Genomic DNA, 25367 nt, shown 5'->3' with positions numbered 1-25367 from the left:
CTGGGCATGGTGGCGCAGACCTGTAATCCCAGCTACTTGGGAGGCTGAGGCAGGAGGATCGCTTGAACCTGGGAAACAGGTTGCAGTGAACTGAGACCGTGCCACTGTACTGCAACCTGGGCGACAGAGTAAGACTCCGTCTCAAAAAAACAAAACAAACCAAAAAAAAAAAAAAAAAAAAAAGCAGTTCTAGAAAGAATTCATAAGTTGAAACGTTCTGGAAAAGAAAAACTGTCCTTGGCATTCATTTGTTATTGTTCAGTGATTTTCAATGAATTAAAATTTTTTTTTTTTTTTTAAACTGGAGTCTCGCTCTGTCACCCAGGCTGGAGTGCAATGGTGCGATCTCGCCTCACTGCAAGCTCCACCTCCTGGGTTCACGCCATTCTCCTGCCTCAGCCTCCTGAGTAACTGGAACTACAGGCGTCTGCCACCATGCCCAGCTAATTTTTTGTATTTTTAGTAGAAACGGGGTTTCACCATGTTGGCCAGGATGGTCTCGATCTCCTGACCTCGTGATCCGCCCGCCTCAGCCTCCCAAAGTGCTGGGATTACAGGTGTGAGCCACCGCGCCCAGCCGAATTCAATATTAAGAAAGATTACTAGAAAAGGAAGAATTGTCTTGACATATTGTAAACACAGATAACGAAGGCCTAGAAATCTGACTTACTGTCCCAGCAGAACTAGGAAGAAAACCCAAATTCTGACTTCTAGTAATCTTCCCTGGAAAGTACATGGCTGGTTTGCTTTAACATTCAAGGATTTCCAGTAAGAGTGTTTCAGCACTTTAAAATACAGCAAAGCAAGTAAACCTAACATTACTCTGACCTGGCAATGACGTCATAGAAATGCATTTTGTTTTCCCTCTCTTTGCTCAAAGCTTGCAGGAGACTGTTGTAAGTACCCGAGTCTTGCAACTCCTCAATGGTATCTGCAATCACATCGCTGAAAAACTGCCTGTAAGAAGAAACAGACCAACAAAAAAATGAGTTAATCAGTTATGTTTTCGGCCTGGCGCGGTGGCTCACGCCTGTAATCCCAGCACTTTGGGAAGCTGAGGCAGGCAGATCACGAGGTCAGGAGATCAAGACCATCCTGGTCAACATGGTAAAACCCCGTCTCTACTAAAAATACAAAAAGATTAGCCGGGCGTGGTGGCACGCATCTGTAATCCCAGCTACTCAGGAGGCTGAGGCAGGAGAATCACTGGAACCTGGGAGTTAGAGGTTGCAGTGAGCCAAGATCACCACTGCACTCCAGCCTGGCAACAGAGCGAGACTCCATCTCAATAAATTAATAAATAAATCATATTTTCAGGCCAGGTGCAGTGGCATGCGCCCTAATTCCAGCTACTTGGGAGGCTGAGGTGGAAGAATTGCTTGAGCCCAGGAGTTTGAGATCAGCTGGGACTACATAGCAAGACCTGGTCTCAAAATATATATACATATTATATTTATATATATGTATTGACATACATATAAAAAATATGCATTTTCCTACATTCACAAAGGGCTACAGAAGTCACACAAGTTAAGACCCAGGCCAGGTGCGGTGGCTCACGCCTGTAATCCCAGCACTTCAGGAGGCTGAGGTGGGTGGATCACCTGAGGTCAGGCGTTCGAGACCAGCCTGGCCAACATGGTGAAATCCCTTCTCTACTAAAAATACAAAAATTAGCCAGGTGTGGTGGTGGGCACCTGTAATCCCAGCTACTTGAGAGGCTGAGGCAGGAGAATCACTTGAATGCAGGAGGCAGAGGTTATAGTGAGCTGAGATCACGCCACTGCACTCCAGCCTGGGTGACAGAGCCAGACTCTGTCTCAAAAAAAAAGAAAAAATGCAAAAGTTTGATTAGGTTTTTAAAAAAAATTTGTTTTAATGATTTAACTTTTTCAAAATTATGAAATATTTCAAAAATTTAGAAAGTATAATGAATAAAATAATGAATATTTATGTATGTAACACCAAATTTAAATATTTTACCATGGTAGAGACTTGGGTTTTTTTAAAGGTTACGTATGTCAGATATATCTGAAGTCTCTAGTCCCAGTCTCCTCAATCTTCCCCAAAGATAAACACTCTTCTGAATTTGGTGATTATTATTCTCTGGCATGTTGTGATACTTTTATTATGTGTTTGTGTGTTTTATTTAAGTAATACATGTAGTTTTACATGTTTTTATTTTTATTTTTATTTTTTTTGAGATGGAGACTCGCTCTGTTACCCACGCTGGAGTGCCGTGGCTCTATCTCGGCTCACTGCAACCTCTGCCTCCTGGGTTCAATGACTCTCCCGCCTTAGCCTCCTGAGTAGCTGGGATTACAAGTGTGGGCTACGTCACTCGGCTAAAAAAAAAAAAGTTTTCTTTAATTTCTAGTTTGCTAAGAGGTTTTTGGTATTGGTTTTTAAATGATGAATACATGCTGAATTTTGCCAAATGTCTTTTCTGCATCTATTGATCTTTCTTTTTATTTATTTTTTTACATTTTCTGATGCTAAACTATTTTTGCATTCCTGGGATAATTCCAATTTCATTATGATGTTCCTTCTGGGTCTTTCTTTCTTTTTTTTTTGAGATGGAGTCTCGCTCTGTCGCCCAGGCTGGAGTACAGTGGCGCGATCTCAGCTCACCGCAACCTCCACCTCCCAGGTTCACACCATTCTCCTGCCTTAGCCTCCCGAGTAGCTGGGACTACAGGCACGTGCCACCACGCACGGCTAATTTTTGTATTTTTATTAGAGACAGGGTTTCACCATGTTGGACAGGCTGGTCTGAAACTCCAGACCTCAAGTGATCTGCCCACCTCAGCCTCCCAAAGTGCTAAGATTACAGGCGTTAGCCATCACACCCAGCCAAATGTTCACATTTTCGAGATGAGTAAACCAGGTTCAGGAAAGTTAAGTGACTTGCCCGTGGTCACATAACTAGTTTGAGAAAGAGCTGGCAATATATAATCCAGGTTTCCTAACGCCTAGTCGCTGTTCTTCATGATACTCTCCTAAGTGGAGCGTTAAAAAAACTGCTGTTTAGGCCGGGCACGAGGGCTCACACCTGTAATTCCAGCACTTTGAGGGGCCGAGGCAGGAGGATCACTTGAGTCCAGGAGTTCAAGACCAGTCTGGGCAACATCGTGAGACCCCCCCGCCCATCTCACAAAAATTAAAAAAGAAAAAAAAAAAAAAAAAGGCTGGTCATGGTGGCACGTGCCTATAGTTCCTGCTACTCAGGAGGCTGAGGTAGGAGGGTGGTTCGAGGCTGCAGTGAGTCACGTTTGTGCCACTGCACTCCTGCCTGGGTGACAGAGTGAGACCCTGTCTCAAAATAATGATAATAATAATAAAATAAAAATTTAAAACTGCTCTTCAATGATTTGACATAGTTGGCAATAATTATAGTTACTATTTTCCTTAACAAAGAACTCAAGGGAGAAGGAGAGAGAGAATAGCCAGTTTCAGCTGGCATGGTAAGGAAGTCCCCTCTGCTTTAATCTTTCCAAGAAAACTAATTTTGTGGCCGGGCGCAGTGGCTCACGCTTGTGATCCCAGCACTTTGGGAGACTGAGGCGGGCGGATCACCTGAGGTCGGGAGTTGGAGACCAGCCTGGCCAACATGGTGAAACCCCGTCTCTACTAAAAATACAAAATTAGCTGGGCCTGGTGGACGTGCCTGTAATCCCACCTACTTGGGAGGCTGAGGCAGGAGAATCACTTGGATCCAGGAGGCGGAGGTTGTAGTGAGCTGGGATCGTGCCACTGCACTCCAGTCTGGGCAACAGAATGAGACTGTCTCCAAAAAAAAAGAAAAGTAACTTTGTGGTTATTTTAAATTGTTAATTAATTAATTAGAGACAGGGTCTCACCCTGTCACTCAGGCTGGAATGCAGTGGCATGATCATAACTCACTGTAACTTCTACCTCCCGGGCTTGAGTGGTCCTCCCCCGCCTCAGCCTCCTGAGTAGCTAAGACTAAAGCACGCCACCGTGCCCAGCTAATTTTTTTCATTTCTGTGGAGATGAGGTATCGCTATGTTGCCCAGACTGGTCTTGAACTCCTAGCTTCAAGCGCTCCTCCCACTTCAGCCTCGCAAAGTGCTGGGATCACAGGTGTGAGCCACCACCTGCAGCCAGGAAAGTAACTTCGACAAGACCATTCACGTTATGTTCTCTGTTTCTGCTTTCTTCAGCCCTTTTCTGCCTGTAAAGCCAACCTCCTCTGCCCAGGTCATCAGAACAGTACTTCTACTTCATAGAATGAGGTGTTGCCTGATTTAGAATTGCGAATAAAAGCCAATCAAGATATTTAGATTTGTTGCAATTTTGTCTTTTGACAGTAGTATGTTACGATAAAGTAATTATTAATTCAATGCAATAAGACAATAATACATAAAGATGAGTAGAGCAAGGAAAGCATACACAAACTTCCTACAAATTCCCATTTTAAATTCATAAAGTGTTGTAGTTTTTTTGTTGTTGTTGTTTTGCTTTTTCAGTTTTTTTTTTTTTGAGATGGGGCCTCACTGTCACCCCTGCTGGAGTGCAGTGGCACAATCACGGCTCACTGCAGCCTCAATTTCCCAGGCTCGTGTGATCCTCCCACCTCAGCCTCCAGAGTAGCTGGGACCACAGGTGCGCACCACCACGCCCAGCTAATTTTTTTGATTTTTAGTAGAGATGAGATTTCATATGTTACCCAGGCTGGTTTCAAACTCCTGGGATCACGCAATTCTCCTGTAGTGGGACGAGCCACAGACAAAACTCCTCAGGCACCGGATTAAAGAAGGAAGAGGTTTTTTATTCGGCTGGGAGCATCAGCAGACTCGTGTCTTAAGAGATGAGCTCCTCGAAAAAGAAATTCTTGGCCTTTTTAAAGACTTACAACTTTAAGGGGTCCACATGAAAGGGTCGTGATAAATCGAGCAAAAGTGGGAAACATGACTGGGGGCTACATGCATCAGCTAACAGAACAGAAAGTTTTACAATGCTGTTTTCATACAGTGTCTGGAATTTACAGACAACACAAGTAGTTTAGGTCAGGGGTTGATGTTATTATTATTACTTTTTTAAACTCCAAGTTCGGGTGGTGGTGCCAAGGTTGTCTGGCTTTTTATCTTACTTTTGTTTCTTTCTAGCTTTTTGCTTTTTCTCTCCTCCTGTCTCGTGAACTAGGCACGGTGGGGGGAGGAGGGCAGCAGGAGTAGTAGTGGTCTCCTTCCTTACTCCCACCTTGGCCTCCCAATGTTAGGATCACAGGCCTGAGCCGCCACGCCTGGCCTGTTGTAGTTTTTATGTCTTTGATATTTTGATTTCCACTTTGATTCTGGATAACTGGTGGAGATGTACATTTTGTGAGTATACCCTGGGTTTCATATGGAATATAAATCTAAAACTAATCCCCTACAAATAATTGCGACTGGTATTTTGGGTTTTTCAGGAAAAGATATGAGCCACACACTGAGAATGAAAAGGACATGAACCGGGCAATTTATAAGCAGGATGCCTTTCTGTCTGATGCAGATCTGGGCCAGATTGACTTTAGAGAGATCTTACCCTTGGTTAGGGTCTAATACCGAGGTCAGCAAACTTTTTCTGTAAAGGGACAAATAGTAAACATCTGGCTTTGCAGGGCATAAGTTCTCTTTGGCAATGACTCAGCTCTGCACTGTAGCATGAAAGCAGTCACAGACAACGTATAAACAAATGGGCAATGCCATATTCCAGTAAAACTTTTCAAAAACAGACTTCAGACTGGATACAGCTAGTGGCCCTGGGTAATTGCAGTAAACTCTCATTTACCAAAAGTTCTCAACATAATGTTACACCCTCTTAACAGGCTTCTTTGTCACTGAGGCAGCAAACGATAAAAAATTATGAGACAATGGGAATTTAGACTGCCTTTAAGAAACCTCAGGATTAAAACACAGTTTGGAATTTGGCTATATAGAATAATAAGAAATAGCTATTAATGGATAAAGCATCACATAAATAATAAAGATAAATAATAATAAATAATAAATAAATAATAAAGTAGCTATTAATGGATAAAGCATCACAATAGCTACCAATTTGTGCCAGGCACTAGGCTAAAGCCTTATTTCTAACCCTTACACTAATGTTGCAAGGTTGCTATCATTGTCACTTTTTTTTTTCGAGACGGAGTCTTGCTCTGTTGCCCTGGCTGGAGTGCAGTGGTGCCATCTCGGCTCACTGTAATCTCCGCCTCCCAGGTTCAAGCACTTCTCCTACCTCAGCCTCCTGAGTAGCTGGGATTACAGGCATGCACCACCACATCTGGTTAATTTTTGTATTTTTAGTAGAGACTGGGTTTCACCTTGTTGGCCAGGTTGGTCTTGAACTCCTGACCTCGTGATCTGCCCACCTCGGCCTCCCAAAGTGCTAGGATTACAGGTGTGAGCCCTGGCGCCTGGCCCATTCTCTGCATTTTTTAGTAATTGAAAACAGCCAGCGCGCCTGTCGTCCCAGCCCTGTGAGAGGATCACTGGAAGCCAGACGCTTGAGGGCGGCATGCTGTATGATATCTCTGTCAGTAGCCACTGGCTTCCAGCCTGGGCTACAGAGTGACCTCGTCTCTAAAAAATAAACCGTCTGCAGGTATACGTCTGAAGGAAAAAAAAAAAAGAAAAAGATTTTAAAAATAAATAAAATAAAAATTGGAAACAAAGACAAACGGCCGGGCACAGTGTCTCACGCCTGTAATCCCAGCACTTTGGGAGGCAGAGGCAGGTGGATCACCTGAGGTCAGGAGTTCAAGAGTAGCCTGGGTAACATGGTGAAACCTGGGGTTTTGCTAAATAATACAAAAATTAGCCGGGCGTGGTGGCATGCACCTGTAATCCCAGCTCTTCAGGAGGCTGAGGCAGGAGAATTGCTTGAACCCGGGAGGTGGAGGCTGCACTGAGCCGAGATCACACCACTGCACTCCAGCTGGGCGACAAGAGCGAAACTCCGTCTCAAAAAAAAAAAAAAAAAAAAGAAACAAAAAAGAAAAGACTTAATAACTTATGCAATATCATATAGCCGCCTTGCTTTCTATTCATATCACCCTGCCTCTAGGCAGTCTTGAGCTAATTTTATTCTCAGCAGTCATTTTGCATACACAGTAATGACTAACCCATAGAAGAGAGCAGTCAGCCACCCGGGCACCCATTCTCTCATCTATGTATAAATACGTAAGTCCACTGCCAAATGTCTTCCCTCCTTACCTATCAATCTGAATTTTCTTCAGTGTCTCCGTAGTCATGATGGTCTGCCTTGCAGGTTTTTTGAAGAGAAGATCCTGAGTCTTGCAAAACTCCACAGCGAACTGGCCTCCTTGTCTGATTTCTGGCAAGCTGGGTCTTTCCTTGGTTATTAACGGACTGGGTGTTTTTGTAACTGTTGAAGCCACTGGAAGTTTGTCTAGATTCTTTCCTTCTAGATTCATTTCTCTGCTTTTCTTTTAAAACAATAAACAGTATTAGAAATAATTTTGTTAAAGAGACAACCACAAGAAAGAGGCCTTTGTCTACATTTTTCAATGTTATCGTCTCTGACTTCTACCCTATCCTCCAAGAAAATGTGCCCCTTTCTTCAGCCACACCAAACCATGCCCTGCTGCTAACTTCACACAACATTCCCCCTCTCTGTCATTCCCCAACTTACCACCTGCTACACTCTGCTCAAAAGTAAAGTTCTTTGTGAAATATCTCTGTTAGCAGGCATTTCTCATATTGTAATTTTTTATAAAGTATCTCCATCAGGTCGTGGTTTCTAGGAGGGAGGGGACAGTGTCTTAGCGATCTTGGTTCCCCTTCAAAAAAACTTTTTTTGAAGACTAGTCTCAAGTTATTTTTGGAACAAGATTGGATATTCAATAAATGTGGCCATCTTTACAGTCCCATTGCTTAGAACAATGACTAGCATATCGCAGAGACGCAAATGCTCATTGAACATATGAACATGAAAAATAAATTAAAAAAGGAGAATCACACTAAAAGCAGAGGTTGATAGTACATTTAGTGGCATGGTGTAGATTTTGAGGATCGTGGAGGGAAAAGCCAAAATCATTTCTTTTTCAGACCCAAACTTGAATATTAAGGGACCACAGGAACAGCATATGCCTTTCAGTTGATGATGCCCGTGTAAATTAAACTGTGGCTAAACGCTTGAGCCACTGAGAGGCCACACAATGCAGTGACTACACATGTGGATTCTGAAACCGTGTTTGAGTCCAGCTCCATCTCTCAACTGTATTGACCTTGGGCAACTATTTAACATCTCTGTGTCCCCATTTCCCGCTGGTAAAATAAACGGTTATTATTTTAGATTCTGTCTAAGGCAATAAGGGGAAAATGTAAGGTCTAGGAGGCCCCACTGTCTTTTTTCTTTTTTCTTTTGGGACGGAGTCTCGCTGTCGCCCAGGCTGGAGCGCAGTGGCACGATCTCGTCTCACTGTGACCTCTGGGATGTCCCATTTTCTGAGTTCCCTAACCACTATTCCTCTACCTTTATACTTGGACATCTGGAAAAGGACGCAAATGTGTCACATGGCCTGACTTACCTATTACTAGAAAAAAATGTGAATTTTTAGAATAAAATTAAAGAAATGAGCTAAGTGTTCTAGTTGACTCACTAAAAAAAATTTTTTTTTGAGATGGAGTCTCACTCTGTTGCTCAGGCTGGATTACAGTGGCACAATCTCCACTCACTGTAACCTCTGCCTCCCGGGTTCAAGCAATTCTCCTGCCTCAGCCTCCTGAGTAGCTGGGATTACAGGCGAGCACCATCATGCACAGCTAATTTTTTTGTATTTTTAGTAGAGACGGGGTTTTGCCATTTTGGCCAGGCTGGTCTCAAACTCCTGACCTCAGGTGATCCACCTGCCTCGGCCTCCCAAAGCGCTGAGATTACAGGCGTGAGCCACCATGCCTGGCCTCTAAAAATTTATATATATATAATTTATATATTTTATATTGCACACACTAAGTACAAGACAGGGTTTTTTACTGTAAAGAAAAAGAGAAGAAAAACAGTATTCCCTGCAAGAAAGTTCTTTCCAAACTTTGGTCAAATCACTCTCATTTATGGTAGAACCAGGTAATTAATATATGTTTCATCCTTTCATTTCATAATTCTAATACAGGAAAATGTACCTGGAGATGGCCTTAGCTGTAAAAACGGCTTTAAGAGAGGGATAATGCTAACCTTTCCTTTCAAGGTTGTTAAGAGGCTAAAGGATGTCAAGCCTTTGGGAAAGAAAACATCTATATACATACTAACATTTAAAAATATATAGCCTAGGCCCTACGGGGCAGCAGCATCCTCAAATGCATGAGTCAGAACAACTATAGTACCATGAAATAAAAACCAAAAAATATTTTAAGAGATTCACAATTTTTAAAAGATATGAAACTAACATATTGAGAAATGGGCTTTTAAATTGCTATTAATCAACATGATTATGGTAAAGTTACCATAATTATACATACTAAATATTACTATTTACACTACAGCAAAATCCCAAGGGGGGTTTCTGTTGAGTCAGAAAATTCTGTGGGTAAAAGGTCACTATAATAAACCAGAAAAAAGCAGTGCAAAAGTTTCATTCTTTTATTTACTGGAGAAGTGACTGCTGCTGAATACTGTCGATTAATTCAGCGTTTTCATTCTTGAGATTCCATGATGGCAAGTTAGGCTGACAGCAGGTAGCATTGAAAAGACTTCATTTGTTAACTGAATGTCTTCCCATTTGTTTGTCCTTCCTTCCTTCCTTCCTTCCTTCCTTCCTTCCTTCCTTCCTTCCTTCCTTCCTTCCTTCCTTCCTTCCTTCCCTTTCTCCCTCCCTCCTTCCTTCCCTTCCTCCCTCCTTCCTTCCTTCCGATCCCTTCTCCTTCCTTACATACCCTTTTCTCTCCTTCCTTCCTTCCTTCCTTCCTTCCTTCCTTCCTTCCTTCCTTCCTTCCCTTTCTCCCTCCCTCCTTCCTTCCCTTCCTCCCTCCTTCCTTCCTTCCGATCCCTTCTCCTTCCTTACATACCCTTTACTCTCCTTCCTTCCTTCCTTCCTTCCTTCCCTCCTTCCTTCCTTCTTTCTCTTTCAACAAGGTCTCACTCTGTCACCCAGGTTGGCATGCAGTGATATGACCTTGGCTTACTGCAGCCTCAGTCTCATGGGCTCCAATGACCGTCCCATATCAGCCTCCTGAGTAGCTGGGAATACAGGTGTAGCCACCATGCCTGGCTAATTTTTGTATTTTCTTGGTAGAGATGGGGTCTTCTCTGCTGCCCAGACTGGTCTCAAACTCCTGGCCTCAAGCATTTCTCCCACCTTGGCCTCCCAAAGCACCCATTTTATTTTTGATTCTTGTTGAAGGAGATAATAAATAGGAAGAACACACCAGTCTCTTGTGTTCTATTTGTTAGCCATCTTAAATTGTTAAGATTAGACTCTTATTTTAAATGCAATGGAAGATTTTGTTCTTAGATTCTTATCTGTTTGGCCTTCATAAGTTAACAAGGAAGTTAACTTACATTATACAATTCCTGTGATACTTGTATTATTTTAAAACTACCCCAAAACTCATAGAAGGCTGGCACTACAAGGGATCTATGGGTTATTTAGGTAAAACTCCATTACAACTTACAAATGAGAAAACTTAGACCAAAAAAGTGAAGTGACTGCTAACAGCACAAAACTATATCCCAGACGCCTCCTGACTCCAAAGCCGTTGCTCTATAAAATCTTATCTAAACTTTTTTTTTTTTTTTTTTTTTTTTTTTTTTGAGACGGAGTCTCGCTCTGTCGCCCAGGCTGGAGTGCAGTGGCCAGATCTCAGCTCACTGCAAGCTCCGCCTCCCGGGTTCACGCCATTCTCCTGCCTCAGCCTCCCGAGTAGCTGGGACCACAGGCGCCGCCACCTCGCCCGGCTAATTTTTTGTGTTTTTAGTAGAGACGGGGTTTCGCCGTGTTAGCCAGGATGGTCTCGATCTCCTGACCTTGTGATCCGCCCGTCTCGGCCTCCCAAAGTGCTGGGATTACAGGCTTGAGCCACCGCGCCCGGCCAAAATCTTATCTAAACTTTTAAAACTTTAATGAAAGCTTTAAGAACCCAGACTGTATGTGTAACAATAATAATTTTAAAAATTTGAAATTTTAATGGAAAAGTAAAGGGAAATGTAATTTTCTTCTCTCGATAAATATAGACTTCTTTACTGTTAGACATGAAAATCAAAAACAAAACAAAACAAAACAAAAAAAAAAGAAAAGCATTTTACCCTCTCATTTATGTAGCAATTTTCATTGGTCATAGAATCAGACATAAGAATATCTTCTGGGCCGGGCGCGGTGGCTCACGCCTGTAATCTCAGCACTTTGGGAGGCCGAGGCGGGCAGATCACTTGAGGTTGGGAGTTCAAGACCAGCCTGACTAACATGGAGAAACCCCATCTCTACTAAAAATACAAAATTAGTTGGGTGTGGTGGTGCAGGCCTGTAATCCCAGCTACTCGGGAGGCTGAGGCAGGAGAATCGCTTGAACCCAGGAGGCGGAGGTTGCCGTGAGCCCAGACACTCCAGCCTGGGCAAGAAGAGCGAAACTCCGTCTCAAAAAAATAAAAATAAAAAAAATAAAAAAAAAGAGTATCTTCTGCACAAGTTATATAATGCTATTATGTAAAACTTGATAAATATGTATTTCTATTTATAAATTGTTTCCATTTTATACCTACAACCTAAGTTATTGAAATGTACAAGAGCTAAACATGTATAAAGACTTTGCTCACTACTAAATTAATTTTCTAATAACTCAGTGCTGCTTCACAGAGCAGTCCAAAACACGATTGAAAATGTAAGGGCTTGGCTAACCAGGTGAAACCCCGTCTCTGCTAAAAATACAAAACACTAGCCGGGCGCGGTGGCGGCGCCTGTGGTCCCAGCACTTTGGGAGGCCGAGACGGGCGGATCACGAGGTCAGGAGATCGAGACCATCCTGGCCAACACGGCGAAACCCCGTCTCTACTAAAAAATACAAAAAACTAGCCGGGCGAGGTGGCGGGCGCCTGTAGTCCCAGCTCCTCGGGAGGCTGAGGCAGGAGAACGGCGGGAACCCGGGAGGCGGAGCTTGCAGTGAGCCCAGATTGCGCCACTGCCTCCAGCCTGGGCGACAGAGCGAGACTCCGTCTCAAAAAAAAAAAAAAAAAAAAAAGAAAATGTAACGGCTGACACAGTAATGCGGCTGGATATTCAGGAAGGCAAGTTACAACGTATTCACCAACGACAAGTCATTTTAGATTAAAGCGAAGTGAAGACCGGAGCTGAGCTTCCTCCCCCTAGTGTTCAGTTAGGGTTCAGCAGCTGAGAAACACAAGCTGCGCGGACGGCTTAGTCATTCCCTCTCTCCGGTATTGTACTTATACTGATTTCTCTACAGGCCTTTTCGGATAATGCCAATATAGTGGAAAAGGATATTCTGTCCGGTAATGTACCTTCAGTTATGACCATTTCACTCCATCAATTGAGAGTACATATCTCAGATAGTTAGTGTAGCCCTTTATCTGAAATAAAGGTGCTATTTCCCAAGTGGTATTTAATGGCACCAGCCTGGACAACACAGTGAGATCCCATCTCTACAGAACTTTTATAAAAAATTAGCCAGGTGTGGTAGTGCAGACCTGTAGTCCCAGCTACCCAGGAGACTGAGGTGGGAGGATCACTTGAGCCTGGGAGGTAAAGGTCGCAGTCAGCCGTGACAGCACCCCTACACTCCAGGCTAGGCCACAGAGCGAGACCCTGTCAGAAAAAAAAAAAAAAAAAAAAAAAGAAGAAGGAAAGAGAGAGAGAAAGATAAATCAATACATTTAATGAGATAGGTACTATAAATGAGGGAGAAATAAAAAATAAAGCAAAAGTAACTCATAGTCTCATCGTGAGCGGGTAAATACCATGCAGACGCTCTGTCTTCCTTCGTACTGAATGGGCATGATGTAGTTTAGAATAGAGAGCTGGTCTGTGGTGTCCTCCAGAACTGCCGAGATCCTCAGCACATCTGGAAGCGAGAGTGGCTCTCGGGTTTCTAGGATTTCTGGGATGGTTTCTACGTCTGTTTCTTTAGGTAGTCCGTCTTCTTCTACGGTACTAGGTGGTTTGCCTGTCACTGACACTGTCATCTCAGAATGCCAAACTTTTGGAGGAAGGTTTGAGTCTTCCAGGCTGTCTCTAAGGAAAGAATAAAGAAAAAATAAGTCAGCGACCAATATTTAAACATTACTTTAACTCAAAAGTACAGGAAGCAATGTGCTGGGCTCCTGTGATATTCTTGTTGTCATATAATATAACCTAGATTAAAAAAAAAAAAAGTAGGAGTTTGAGTGTGATTCTGCTAAATATCTTTCATTTTGACCAACCAAAGGCAAACAACTTACTTTTTTTTTTTTTCCTTTTTTTGAGACGGAGTTTCGCTCTTGTTGCCCAGGCTGGAGTGCAATGGCGTGATCTCAGCTCACCGCAACCTCTGCCTCCCAGGTTCAAGCGATTCTCCTGCCTCAGCCTCCTGAGTAGCTGGGACTACAGGCACCCGCCACCACACCCGGCTAACTGTGTTTTTAGTAGAGATGGGCTTTCTCCATGTTGGTCAGGTTGGTCTTGAACTCCCAACCTCAGGTGATCCACCCAGCTCAGCCTCCCAAAGTGCTGGGATTACAGGTGTGAGCCACCACACCTGACCTACTGTTTAATATAGCTATGTAGCTCATGCAATTTGGCTATGCTGATCAATTTGAATTTGAGCCAAAATTAACTTTTTTTTCTAGGAGTATCTTTAGATGCTAACCAAAAGTGTCTCCTGATGAGTGAAAAACAGAATGTGGTATCCAGCCTCCAAGGTGGCCCAAATGATTCTCACTTTCTAGTATTAATGCTTCTGTGTAGTCTACGCCACACTGAGTAGGACCAGCCTATGTAACCGGAAGGTTATTGTGGCAATGATGGAGTGGGACTTCCACGGCTAAGTGATAAAAGACATTGCAGCTTCTGCCTTCCTCTCTGAAATCTCTCAGTGTGAGGGATGACAGCTGCTTCAGCATGAGGACATTTCAGCAGCACTGTGGACACACCCATGAGGGAAAGGAGCAAAGGCCTCTTGCCGGCAGCCTGCACCAACTTGCCAGCTCTGTCAATGAACCACCTTGGCAGTGGATACTCCAGCCCCCATCAGGTCTTCAGATCATTGCCATCATTGCCACCCGTGGCCAACTTCAAGTGCAGGAGAGACCCCAAGCCAGCACCATCCAGCTAACCTGCTCCTAACCTTGGGACCTGCAGAAACTGTGGGAAAGAATAAATGTTTGTATTTTAAGTCACTAAGTTCTGGGGTGATCTGTCACACAGCAGTAGATAAGGTATACACAGACCTTTCACAGAAGGCATAATTTAAATACATGTATACAAAAAACATAGGAATTGTAAACATACTCTTCCATTCTCCCGTAGTTCCGTTACCCTCCGTGGAATATTTATAATCTCACAGAAGTGCGGCTACCTAAAATGGGAAGGAAACACTGAGATTAGTTTATGCAAGTCTTCAATGATGTTTCAGTTATTTCGATATCATTTTATTCAGAGAAAATTAAATGATTACGGGAGCTGTGACTGTCACCTCTTTGTGCAGAGTGGAGCAGTCTCAGAGGCGAAAGAAGCATCGACATCACGGACCGCAGGTCTATGAAGCAGTTGACCGAATTCTTACTGCTCTACCAAACTCAAGACACACGCACTCTGTGGGCCTCTTCTTAAGGTAAATTAATGTTCAACCTGGTTTTAGAGTGTTCCATGGTATCACAATTTTAATTGGTAATCTCTATATACTTGATTTTTTCTATCATTCTAATTACTCTAACATTTAATTAGATCACTCAATCCATCTTATCCGCCAGATAACGGAATTTGCTCCACGTGTGCTTAGAGGAATAATTGAGATGACATTTAGAAAAACTGTATTAATTGGGGCCGGGTGCGGTGGCTCACGCCTGGAATCCCAGCACTTTGGGAGGCCGAGGCGGGCGGATCACAAGGTCAGGAGATAGAGACCATCCTGGCCAACATGGTGAAACCCCGTCTCTACTAAAAAATGCAAAAAATTAGCCAGGCGTGGTGGCGGGCGCCTGTAGTCCCAGCTACTCGGGAGGCTGAAGCAGGAGAATGGCGTGAACCCGGGAGGTGGAGCCTGCAGTGAGCCGAGATTGCGCCACTGCACTCCAGCCTGGGGGACGGAGCGAGACTCCATCTCAAAAAAAAAAAAAAAAAGGAAGAAAGAAAAACTATATTAATCCTGGAAATCGGAATCAGTTTGACACGGCTGTCAAGATGCTACCCCTCCAGAGTGCACCAGAATCCTTTCTGCTTAAATGAGCTTTGCAGTGAGAACACCTGTGGAGAATTTTGTGTTGTGCTGAATGGACAGTGAGTGTGAGTTTCCAATGTAAATTCGTCCACAATAAAGTAACTCTGAGAGAGGTGGTGCAAATATGACTCTTGCAACAAAAATCTGATATGCAAAAATTCAAACATATAAAACAGAATCTTCCTATAAATTTGAAAAAATACTTCAAACTAGCCAGATTTCCTGATGCAGGGGCAGTTTTAGGAGGAAGCAGCATTGTATTAAGCAGAATATCTTTCTTTTTTTTTAAGATGGAGTTTTGCTCTTCTTGCCTAGGCTAGAGTGCAATGGCGTGATCTCGGCTCACTGCAACCTCTGTCACCCGGGTTCAAGTGATTTTCCTGCCTCAGCCTCCTGTGGTGTAGCTGGGATTACAGGCACGTGCCATCACGCCCGGCTAATTTTGTATTTTTAGTATAGACGGGGGTTTCTCCCATGTTGGTCAGTCTGGTCTTGAACTTCTGACCTCAGGTGATCCACCCGCCTCGGCCTCCTAAAGTGCTGGGATTACAGGCGTGAGCCACTGCACCTGTCAATATTTTTCTTTTGATGATGTTGATTCTTTGTTTTCCACTTTCTTAGGCTTGGGGCATAACAGGTAACTGTGCTTCCCAAGGGTAAGACAGGGCTGTGCTTGTGCAGATTCCAGCGCCTTCCTGCCGTTCTGGCTTCTCATTCCTCATGCGAGAACCCAGTACTCATTCCTGCCACCTTCTTCATCTGGATATCAGCATCCTCCTAATCCAAACCATTACCAAGGCCTGTGGATTCTGCCTTCTTTTTTTCTTTTTTGAGACGGAGTCTCACTTTGTCCCCCAGGCTAGAGTGCAGTGGCGCCATCTTGGCTCACTGCAGCCTCTGCCTCTGGATTCAAGCGATTCTCCTGCCTCAGCCTCCTGAGTAGCTGGGATTACAGGCACCTGCCACCACACCTAGCTCATTTTTGTATTTTTATTAGAGACGGGGTTTCACCATGTTGGCCAGGCTGGTCTGGAACTCATGACCTCAGGTGATCCACCCACCTCGGCCTCCCAAAGTGTTGGGATTACAGGTGTGAGCCAAGGCGCCCAGGCGGATTTTACCTTCTATTTTTGTATCTCCCAAGTTGGACCTAGTTGTTGCTGTGTTTGTTTGTTTGATTTTTTCCTTGTTTTCTTTTTTTGCTTGAACTACTCCAACAAGCACTAAATTGGAAGTGATCTTTTAATTTAAATTTTTTTTTCTTTCTGATATACTGACAGAAGGTTCAGGAAGTGATATTTGAAAATGGAAAATCTGACCATGTCCCTCCCTAGAACCCTTCAATGGTTTCCCATTGCCTTAGGACAAAGAACAAAATTCTTGACTTGGTCCACAAGGTCTGTATGGTCTGGGCCCTCTGTTCCTCTCTAGACCCAACTACGATTGCCCTTTCCTTGCTCTCTGGGCTCCAGCCACAAGGGGCTTCTTTCAGTTCTCCTATGGACTCATGCTCCCTTGCAACTCAGGGTCTTTGCACCTGCTATTCCTTCCAGTAGAACCACTCTTCCCTCACCTCTTCACCTTGTAAAGTCCCACTGACCCATCACCAGCTTAAGACAGTGTCATTTTTCTAGGTGAAATCCCTAACATTTTCTGTGCTCTGGGAGACGGACTCATATGGAGTATGTCCATGGGAGATTCCAGAAAGAGATTCAGTGTAGGGAAATGAAATCAGGCATTTATTCTCCCTGCTCCTTCTCTGCCAGAATATCACTGGTTGGTTCTGTTCCTCTATCAAAGGTCATGGCTCCTGTCAGGCAAAATTCTCTCCAAACGTCTCTCTCTGGTCTTAGGTAACTATTTCTTTCCTAGATCCCAGGAGACTCCAACATCCCTTGTAGTTTCACTCCTGCTTTACCTTTTTTTTTTTTTTTTTTTGAGACAGTCTCACTCTGTCACCCAGGCTGGAGTGCAGTGGTGTGATCTCAGCTCACTGAAACCTCCACCTCCTGGGTTCAAGTGATTCTTGTACCTCAGCCTCCCAAGTAGCTGATTACAGGCACACACCACCATGCCTGGCTGATCTTTGTATTTTTAGTAGAGACAGGGTTTCACTATGTTAGCCAGGCTAGTCTCAAACTCCTGACCTTAAATGATCCACCCACCTCGGCCTCCTAAAGTGCTGGGATTACAGGCGTGAGCCACTGCGCCCGGCCCATACTTTGTTTTAAAAAGTATTCTGATCATGCTTTACTAATGGGTCATCACCTGCAGTTTGAAAAATGCCTTAAATGACCCTCGTCCAAGTGATCCTTTCCCTGACTCGTCAGGCCAGATCAGGCTTCTGGGCATTCATGCCACTATTTTCCCGCAGAGCTCGGTTCACAGTTGGTTATGTTTATGTCAGTTTCCCCACTAGACAACTGCTCCACGAAAGCAGCAACATGACAACGATGCTCACAGCTATATCAGGCGCTAAGTCTCAGTGCTCAGTAAGTGTTTGTGGAATGAATAATACATGAGCAAACGAATGAAACTCACACTTCATGTGTTACTCCTCCCAGGAGGACTTACATATAGAACTTTAACAAATTAATATCTAATGGTGAAATTTCTAGCACATTTCTTCCTGGGACAGAGAACACTGAGTAGGGTAGTAGGCTACAAGGTACAAGTTCCATTCGGATGTATTTAAGAGAGGATCTGATTTTAAAAGTGACTTATTTACATCTATTTCATACAACTTTGGAGTCATCCTTTACTCCTCTCTCTCATTCCTCATCCACCAGCAAATCCTGCCAGAATTTAAATATATTCAGAATTCCAGTACTCATCACCTCTGTTTACACAGCATCACCTCTCATCATATCACTACAGGAACCTATAATTATCTTCCTGCTGGTGACTTCGCCTCCCTTCAGTCTCAACACAGCGACTTTGTCAATAAGGAAGTCAGATAGAGTCACCCTTCTGTTCAGAACCCTTAAATACTTCCTATCTCAAAGACGGGGAAGCCTCTCTTACATACTTCCCATCTCAAAAGGGGGAAAGCCTCTTTTACAGTGGCCTCTCTGCTTAATTTTCTCCACAGAAATTATCATCTTCTAACGCGTCATCTATTTTACTTGCTCACGGTCTTGCTCCCCTTCGTAGGATGTAAGCTCCACGAGGGCAGAGATTTGTTTGTCTACTGCTGTGTCATCCGACACAAACCTTGGTACAGGGTAGCCATTCATTAAACTATTTGTTAAATAAATGAATGAATCCATAGGGTAACCCAAATAAATATGCAATAATTCGGAAATGTGAATCTCTGGCGTCCATTAATCCACCTCTACAAGTATCTACGGAGGACCTATTAGACACGGACACGGGGCAGCTAAACGAGTTCTCCTAAAAGGGCGATAAAGCCTCCTGCAGGCAGTCCCTCTCATACCTCGGATCCAAAAAGAAGAATGGAGGTAAGAACTTAAGTCATTTCATTCTTTTTTTTTTTTTTTTCTTTTGTAGAGATGGGGGAAGGTGGTCTCACTATATTGCCCAGGCTGGTCTCGAACTCCTAGCCTCAAGCGATCCTCCCGCCTCGGTTTCCCAAAGAACTGGGTTTACAGGCGTGAGCCACCGTGCCCAGTCTCGTTTCTTGAAAGAGATAGATAAGTAGAGGGCAGAAAAAAAGCATAGAAAAATAAAAAAGAGAAGGAAGAGGTCCTGCTGCCTTCGTGCTCCCGGCCTTTCTCTTTCATGCTAGGTTAGGATCCCAGAATCCTAACCTAGAATTTCCGTTCTGTCTATTGCTTGTGGATCGAGGGATATGCACCCGCCTGTTGGCAAATCAATCTTACAATCATTCTTCAGGCAGTGGGAACGTCCTCCACTCACGGTGCGCCTTTCCATCAACAGCGTCCGGTGACGCAGGAAGTAAACTAAGCTGTTTCTATGGCAACGCATAGCTTTGGCGGATTTAGCTGGCTACCATTTTGCCTTCCCCTGTTCCCAAGTAATACATTTTGCAGCATACCAAGATGAAAAGACTTAGGAAAATAATTGTAAGAGTGCTCTTGAACGTGGCTTATTTCAGTGCGAGGGCGATTTCCGAGGATTGCTTTTCTGGCGTTTGGAGAAGATGCCTAAATTGAGGGCGGGGTCGAGAGATGTTTAATCCCACAAGGCCACGCGGCGGGGCCTCGTCTTTCTCTTCCCGCCATCTTGGCTCCTGTGGAGGTGAGTGAAGCGTCTGCCGCTGAAATTTGGGGGCAAATAACTGGAGTAGGTTTGTTCCTATACCGCGGCGAGTCGCCGGTGTGTATCGGAGTCTCCGCCAGCCATTGATTTCTATGGGTTTCAAGAAGAGGGAGAGCAGGATGGAGCAGATGTTGGGCCGATGGTGCTTGGTCCCCTGACGCCCGGAGAACGGCTGCCCGGGTTATCCGAGTTAAATTCCTGGGCCTGAGCGGAGTGAAATGATGATTTTGTTCGTCTGCAGTTGTCCATGAGGCAGTGCTTCCTTTCGGCCAGGGTTTTTCCGTTTCCTCCCCGTCCAAACCTCCCTTTGCTTGTCTGACCAGTCTCTTCCCTCAGCTTTCCTCCGAGACCCAGCCGATGCGTAAGTCTTAGGTGTGAGCCTCTGATGAAGTCTTCATTTCTTTTCCTGAGTGTTGCCTCCTGACAATGGCATGCATTTTTCAGGCTTTTCTGAGAGTCATTTTTGTGGCTCATGTCCCTTAGTTTTGTCTTCATTCTGAAGTTTGCTTAGATACCAGCTGTTCTCTGAGGTTTGAATGTTTCGCCGGAGCCTGCGTTTCATGTGGATGATGTTCTGGCATAATTGTCCCCTTACTCCTACGAGAAACTCCGATCCAAAAGGAATTTGCCTTCGGGGCTTAAACGAGAGGGGACGAGGTGAGAAACTTGCGTGGCTTGGTTTCAAACGGAATCTTTTTGTTTGTTTTAAGGCCTGCTGGGAACGGGACTTCTAAAAGGAACTATGTCTGGAAGGTACGCGTTTTAAATATGGTTGCTCTTTGTGTGTGTGTGTTAGACGTGAATGTTTAAATGCGAGCTTAAAATTGGCAAGAAAAAACTTAGATGTTTGCTCTGAGTAACTTTTGGGTGGGGGTTATTACAAGTCAAATTGGTTTTCTGAAGCTTATGTTTCATGTTGTGTATCTTTTGTGTCTTAGGCTGTGGTCCAAGGCCATTTTTGCCGGCTATAAGCGGGGTCTCCGGAACCAAAGGGAGCACACAGCTCTTCTTAAAATTGAAGGTGTTTATGCCCGAGATGAAACAGAATTCTATTTGGGCAAGAGATGCGCTTATGTATACAAAGCAAAGAAGTAAGTTTATGACACTGGTAGGTTTTGGGTTTTTATTTTGGGATCTGCCTCATTTTCTTTTTTATATAACGGAGTCTTGCTCTGTTGCCCAGGCTGGAGTGCAGTGACTTGGTCTCCCTCACCGAAACTTCCGCCTCCCGGGTTCAAGCGATTCTCCTGCCTCAGCCTCCTGAGTAGCTGGGATTACAGGCGCCGGCCACCACGCCCGGCTACTTTTTGTATTATTATTAGAGACAGTGTATTGCCATGTTGGCCAGGCTGGTCTCAAACTCCTGACTTCAGGTGATCACCCACCTCGGCCTCCCAAAGTGCTGAGATTACAGGCTTGAGCCACTGTGCCTGGCCTCATTATCCTATTGAGATAATAAAATATTTGGCTGAAGTACTTGGTATTGTTTTTTTTTTGTTTGTTTTTGTGACAAGAGTCTCGCTCTGTTGCCCAGGTTGGAGCTCAGTGGCGCGATCTCAGCTCACTGCATCCTCTGCCTCCTGGCTCAAGCGATTCTCCTGCCTCAGCCTCCTGGGTAGCTGGGCTTACAGGGGTGCACCACCATGCCCAGCTAATTTTTTGTATTTTTACTAGAGACTGGGTTTCCCCATGTTGGCCAGGCTGGATTGGTATTGCTATGGCTTCTATTTTGCGTCATTAAGGAACTTAATGGGGAGTCTTAGAAGGACGTTACTTCTGAGGGTGGTGTTGGATTTAGGTACCTTTTGCACTTGAAAACAATAAAGGAGCTAATTCCTTATATTGTGATCCTTTTAAGGCTTCTAATTTTTTTTCTCGGCTCCTTTTGCCAGAACTTAAGGATTTTTAGAACACTTGGCGCTTAATGCATTTTGTTAATGCCTTAAAAATACGTTTTTTTTTGTTTGTTTTGTTTTTTTGAGATGGAGTCTCGCTGTGTCACCCAGGTGCAGTGGCACGATATCAGCTTATCGGCTCACCACAACCTCCACCTCCCAGGTTCACGCGATTCTCCTGCCTCAGCCTCCCGAGTAGCTGGGATTACAGGCGCCTGCCACCACACCCGGCTAATTTTTGTATATTTAGTAGAAACAGGGTTTCACCATTTTGGCCAGACTGTTCTTGAACTCCTGACCTTGTGATCCAGCCACTTTGGCCTCCCAAAGTGCTGGGATTACAGGGGTGAGCCATCGTGACATTGCACTTTAGCCTGGACAACAAGAGTAAATCCTATTTTCTTCACCCACTCCAAGCCAATTAAAATCTCTGGGAAAGGGTTTTAATCATTGCCCCACCTTTTCTTCTACAGCCAAGAATAAATTTTAAGTCAGGTTCAGTGACTCACACCTGTAGTCCCAGCATTTGAGAGGCCCAGGTGGGAGGATTGCTTGATGCCAGTAGGTAGAGGCTGCAGTGAGCTATGATTCGGCCACTATACTGCAGCCTGGGTGACAAGACTACCCTGCGGTCTTTAAAGGAAAAATATATAAAGTCGCATCCTTTGTACATTGCTGGAACTCAGTGGTTTCTCTCATTCAGTAAAAGCCCGTCATTAAGGGCTCCATAATTCTCTTATCTCAGCAGGGATTAACCCCTTGGTGTCTTCAGTCTTTCCTCCGGTCAGAACACACCTTGCTTGGCCCCAGTGCCTGCGCTAGTCATCCCCTGATCACTTCCTGGCACTTCTCCCCCTCCTTTCCAGTCTTTGTTCCATTGTCACCTCAGTGAGACCTTCCTTGGCTATTTAAAATGGCAGGTAATTCCTCCTTTCTGTACACACAAACATCCTCACCCCTGTCCTTTTGCTGTTTTTTCAGTATTGCCTCTGTTATCATCTGACGTATGTATTTCCTTACACTTGGTTATCGGTTTTGAAAGGGATTTTTATTTTATAGCTGCTGTGTTTTACAGAAGGGCCTGGCATACAGTAGGTACTCGATAAGTATCTGTTGAATGAATGGTGTTCCAGGCATTTAAAGTTTCTCAGGTGATGAAGTGGGTAACCAGGGTTGAGCCACTCGTCTAGAGATCACCTTGAATTTGTATCCAACTATATTGGCCTGTATTCCTCTTCTTTCCCTTTTTAAAATCAGCAACACAGTGACTCCAGGCGGCAAACCAAATAAAACCAGAGTCATCTGGGGAAAGGTAACTCGGGCCCATGGAAACAGTGGCATGGTTCGTGCCAAATTCCGAAGCAATCTTCCTGCTAAGGCCATTGGACACAGAATCCGAGTGGTGAGTATGGTTTTTAGCAAAACGGACATCTGATGAATCAGACTGAGGTCAAGGTGTTGCACTTTGACTTCTGAGGACTTGTGTGATTGTGAAATTGACACCAGTAAATTATGCTGCAAAATTTGTGTATTGCAGAATGCTGGGGAGAAATAGTAATTGAAATAATAGGTGTTTGGTGTTTTGTTTTTTGTTGTTGTCACCCAGGCTGGGGTGCAGTGGCATAATCACAGCTCACTGCAGCCTCGACCTCCTGGGCTCAAGCAATCCTCCCACAGCCCCCCAAGTAGCTGGGACCATAGGCATGTGCCACCACACCCAGCTAATTTTTGGGGTTTTTGTTTTGTTCTGTTGTTTTTGAGACAAGGTCTCACTTTGTCACGCAGGTTGGAGTGCAGTGGCATGATCTCAGCTTGCTCCTGACCTTTGCCTCCAAAGTTCAAGTGATTCTCGTGCCTCAGCCTCCTGAGTAGCTGGAATTACAGGCGTATGCCACCATGCCCAGATAATTTTTGTATTTTTTGCAATGATAGGGTTTGTCCATGTTGCCCGGGCTGGTCTTGAACTCCTGAGCCCAAGAGATCTGCCCATCTTGGCCTCCCAGAGTGCTGGAATTACATGCTTGAGCCACCACAGCCAGCCTTGAATAAATAGTTTTCTGGTGAAGATATTTATTGGGCACTGAAGTAATTGCTAGAAAGCGACAATTCAGCAGTTACTCCTGGCATAATTGTTAGTATTTTGCCATTTCCATCACGTCAGTCTTGTTAGAACAGGTGTTAGTAGCTTTGTTGTGTACATGAAGAAAACAGACCCTCATGTTCCTAGGTCTCAGGTCTTTGGTGCCAGCCTTGGAGTTTAAATTTTTCTCAATTTTGTCTTGTAATTTTTCTCAAATAGTTCCTACTTTTTCTTCAGGGTCCATTTTGGAATGTAGACTGTATATTCTTGGGACCAATAATATATGCATACCATGTATTCTTGGGGCCAGGGGGTACTGTTGAACCCTGCTAAGTGGTTCATTGGGGTTTATCAACAGAGGAGGCTTTTCCTCTGTCTTTAGAAGAAGCAAAATTAAATGTATCTTCAGTACATGTTTTTCTTTTTTTTTTTTCTGAGACTGGGAGTCTCACTCTCGCCAGGCTGGAGTACAGTGGCAGGATCTTGCTTCACTGCAAGCTCCCAGGTTGAAGCGATTCTCCTGCCTCAGCCTCCCGACTAGCTGGGACTACAGGCACGCACCACCACGCCCAGCTAATTTTTGTATTTTTTAGTAGAGACAGGGTTTCACCATGCTGGCGAGGATGGTCTCGATCTCTTGACCTTGGGATCCGCCTGCCTGGGCCTCCCAGAGTGATGGGATTACAGGCTTGAGCAACAGCACCCAACAAGTACATGTTTTTTAAGAGTGCTGGTTCTTAAGGTATGTTCACATAGAGACTGAAGGCTATAAAAACTTTCCTTTCTACTAGAACATATAATTGGTTGCCTTTCAGAGATGTATCCATATTACGCTTCTTGATTTGTAGACTTATATGTAACATTGACCTAATGTTTTGTGTTCTTTTTTCTCCACAGATGCTGTACCCCTCAAGGATTTAAACTAACGAAAAATCAATAAATAAACGTGGATTTGTGCTCTTGTATTTTTGTTAAGTGGATTAAAGAACTTACTACCTTAAATTGATTTGCTACATGCTTAAAATGATGGAGGTTTCCCGGCATTTTTGGAGTACAAGGAGATCAGAGACGTGATGAAAATTACAGGGCGAGTTCAGAGATTTAGAAGGGAGTGGGTTTTAATTCGAGTATCTTTGACAGAGTCTTGCTCTGTTGCCCATGCTGGAGTGTAGCGGTGCTCACTGCAGCCTCACATTCAGAGGCTCAAGCAATCCTCCCTTGGCCTTTGAAGTAGCTGGGACCCCAGGTTCATGCCACCATGTCTGGCTCATTTTTAAATTTTTTGTAGAGGGGGGTCTGACTCTTGCCCATGCTGGCTTCAAACTCCTGGGCTCAAGGGGTCCTCCCTCCTTGGCTTCCTGAAGTGCTGGGATTAGAGGTGTGAGCCACCACACCCTGCCAAATGCTTTGTAATACTATGCATTTGTTCAGTACAGATTGGGAAACTTAAAATATGGAGATTATATTGATGGGCTTTGGCAGTTCATTTGGATAGACTGGGATGAGAAGCTCTTGGGAATTGTGACTAGACAGAGCATTCCAGTATATTAAAATAGAATTGAGCCATATTACTCCACTCATAAAAAGCAGTCCTATGGTAGGTATATGGAGGTTGGGAATAGTGCACGGAAAGGTGGCGGCTTTCTTTGGCTTCATGTTTTAATCTGGTATAGTGCAAGATTGCACTTTAAGGAAGTAAGCAGCTCTCCCAAATATTTTAGATTTCTTGGGAATATGCTAAAATAAAACAGCTAAGGCATC

General features: G+C 44.1%; 2 protein-coding genes across 7 annotated transcripts in view; one reads left to right on the top strand and one right to left on the bottom strand.

The window, feature by feature from the left end:
- Positions 1-25367, bottom strand: part of LOC105470756 (IQ motif containing G) — a 69187-nt gene that overhangs the window by 40610 nt on the left and 3210 nt on the right. For 2 of the 4 annotated variants that reach the window (XM_071090535.1, XM_011722947.3), the window contains exons 1-5: positions 19232-19314; positions 14462-14528; positions 12934-13207; positions 7221-7453; positions 829-957 (exon numbers count right to left, since the gene is read on the bottom strand). In XM_071090535.1, coding sequence (XP_070946636.1) covers positions 829-957; positions 7221-7453; positions 12934-13207; positions 14462-14469 — 644 coding nt within the window. In that variant the 5' untranslated portion in view covers positions 14470-14528; positions 19232-19314. Of the gene's footprint in view, positions 1-828; positions 958-7220; positions 7454-12933; positions 13208-14461; positions 14529-19159; positions 19315-25367 lie in introns of those variants that run through there. The other 2 variants (XM_071090536.1, XM_071090537.1) reach the window with 2 other exon arrangements.
- Positions 19426-24608, top strand: LOC105470757 (ribosomal protein L35a). 3 transcript variants are annotated; one of them, XM_011722952.3, is made up of 5 exons: positions 19426-19610; positions 20342-20384; positions 20570-20722; positions 22784-22928; positions 24504-24608. In XM_011722952.3, exons 1-5 carry the CDS (start codon positions 19541-19543, stop codon positions 24525-24527), a joined length of 435 nt encoding a protein of 144 aa, XP_011721254.3. In that variant the 5' UTR covers positions 19426-19540; the 3' UTR covers positions 24528-24608. The 3 variants fall into 3 exon arrangements, with proteins under 3 accessions (XP_011721254.3, XP_070946640.1, XP_070946639.1); XM_071090539.1 differs by having other exon boundaries at positions 19580-19688; XM_071090538.1 differs by lacking the exon at positions 19426-19610 and adding an exon at positions 19727-19992.

Source organism: Macaca nemestrina, chromosome 2, assembly GCF_043159975.1.
Source record: "Macaca nemestrina isolate mMacNem1 chromosome 2, mMacNem.hap1, whole genome shotgun sequence".
In the NCBI taxonomy this organism is placed as follows: Eukaryota; Metazoa; Chordata; class Mammalia; order Primates; family Cercopithecidae; genus Macaca; species Macaca nemestrina.
Note: the sequence above shows the minus strand (reverse complement) of the source record. Positions and strands in the feature narration are given on the sequence as shown.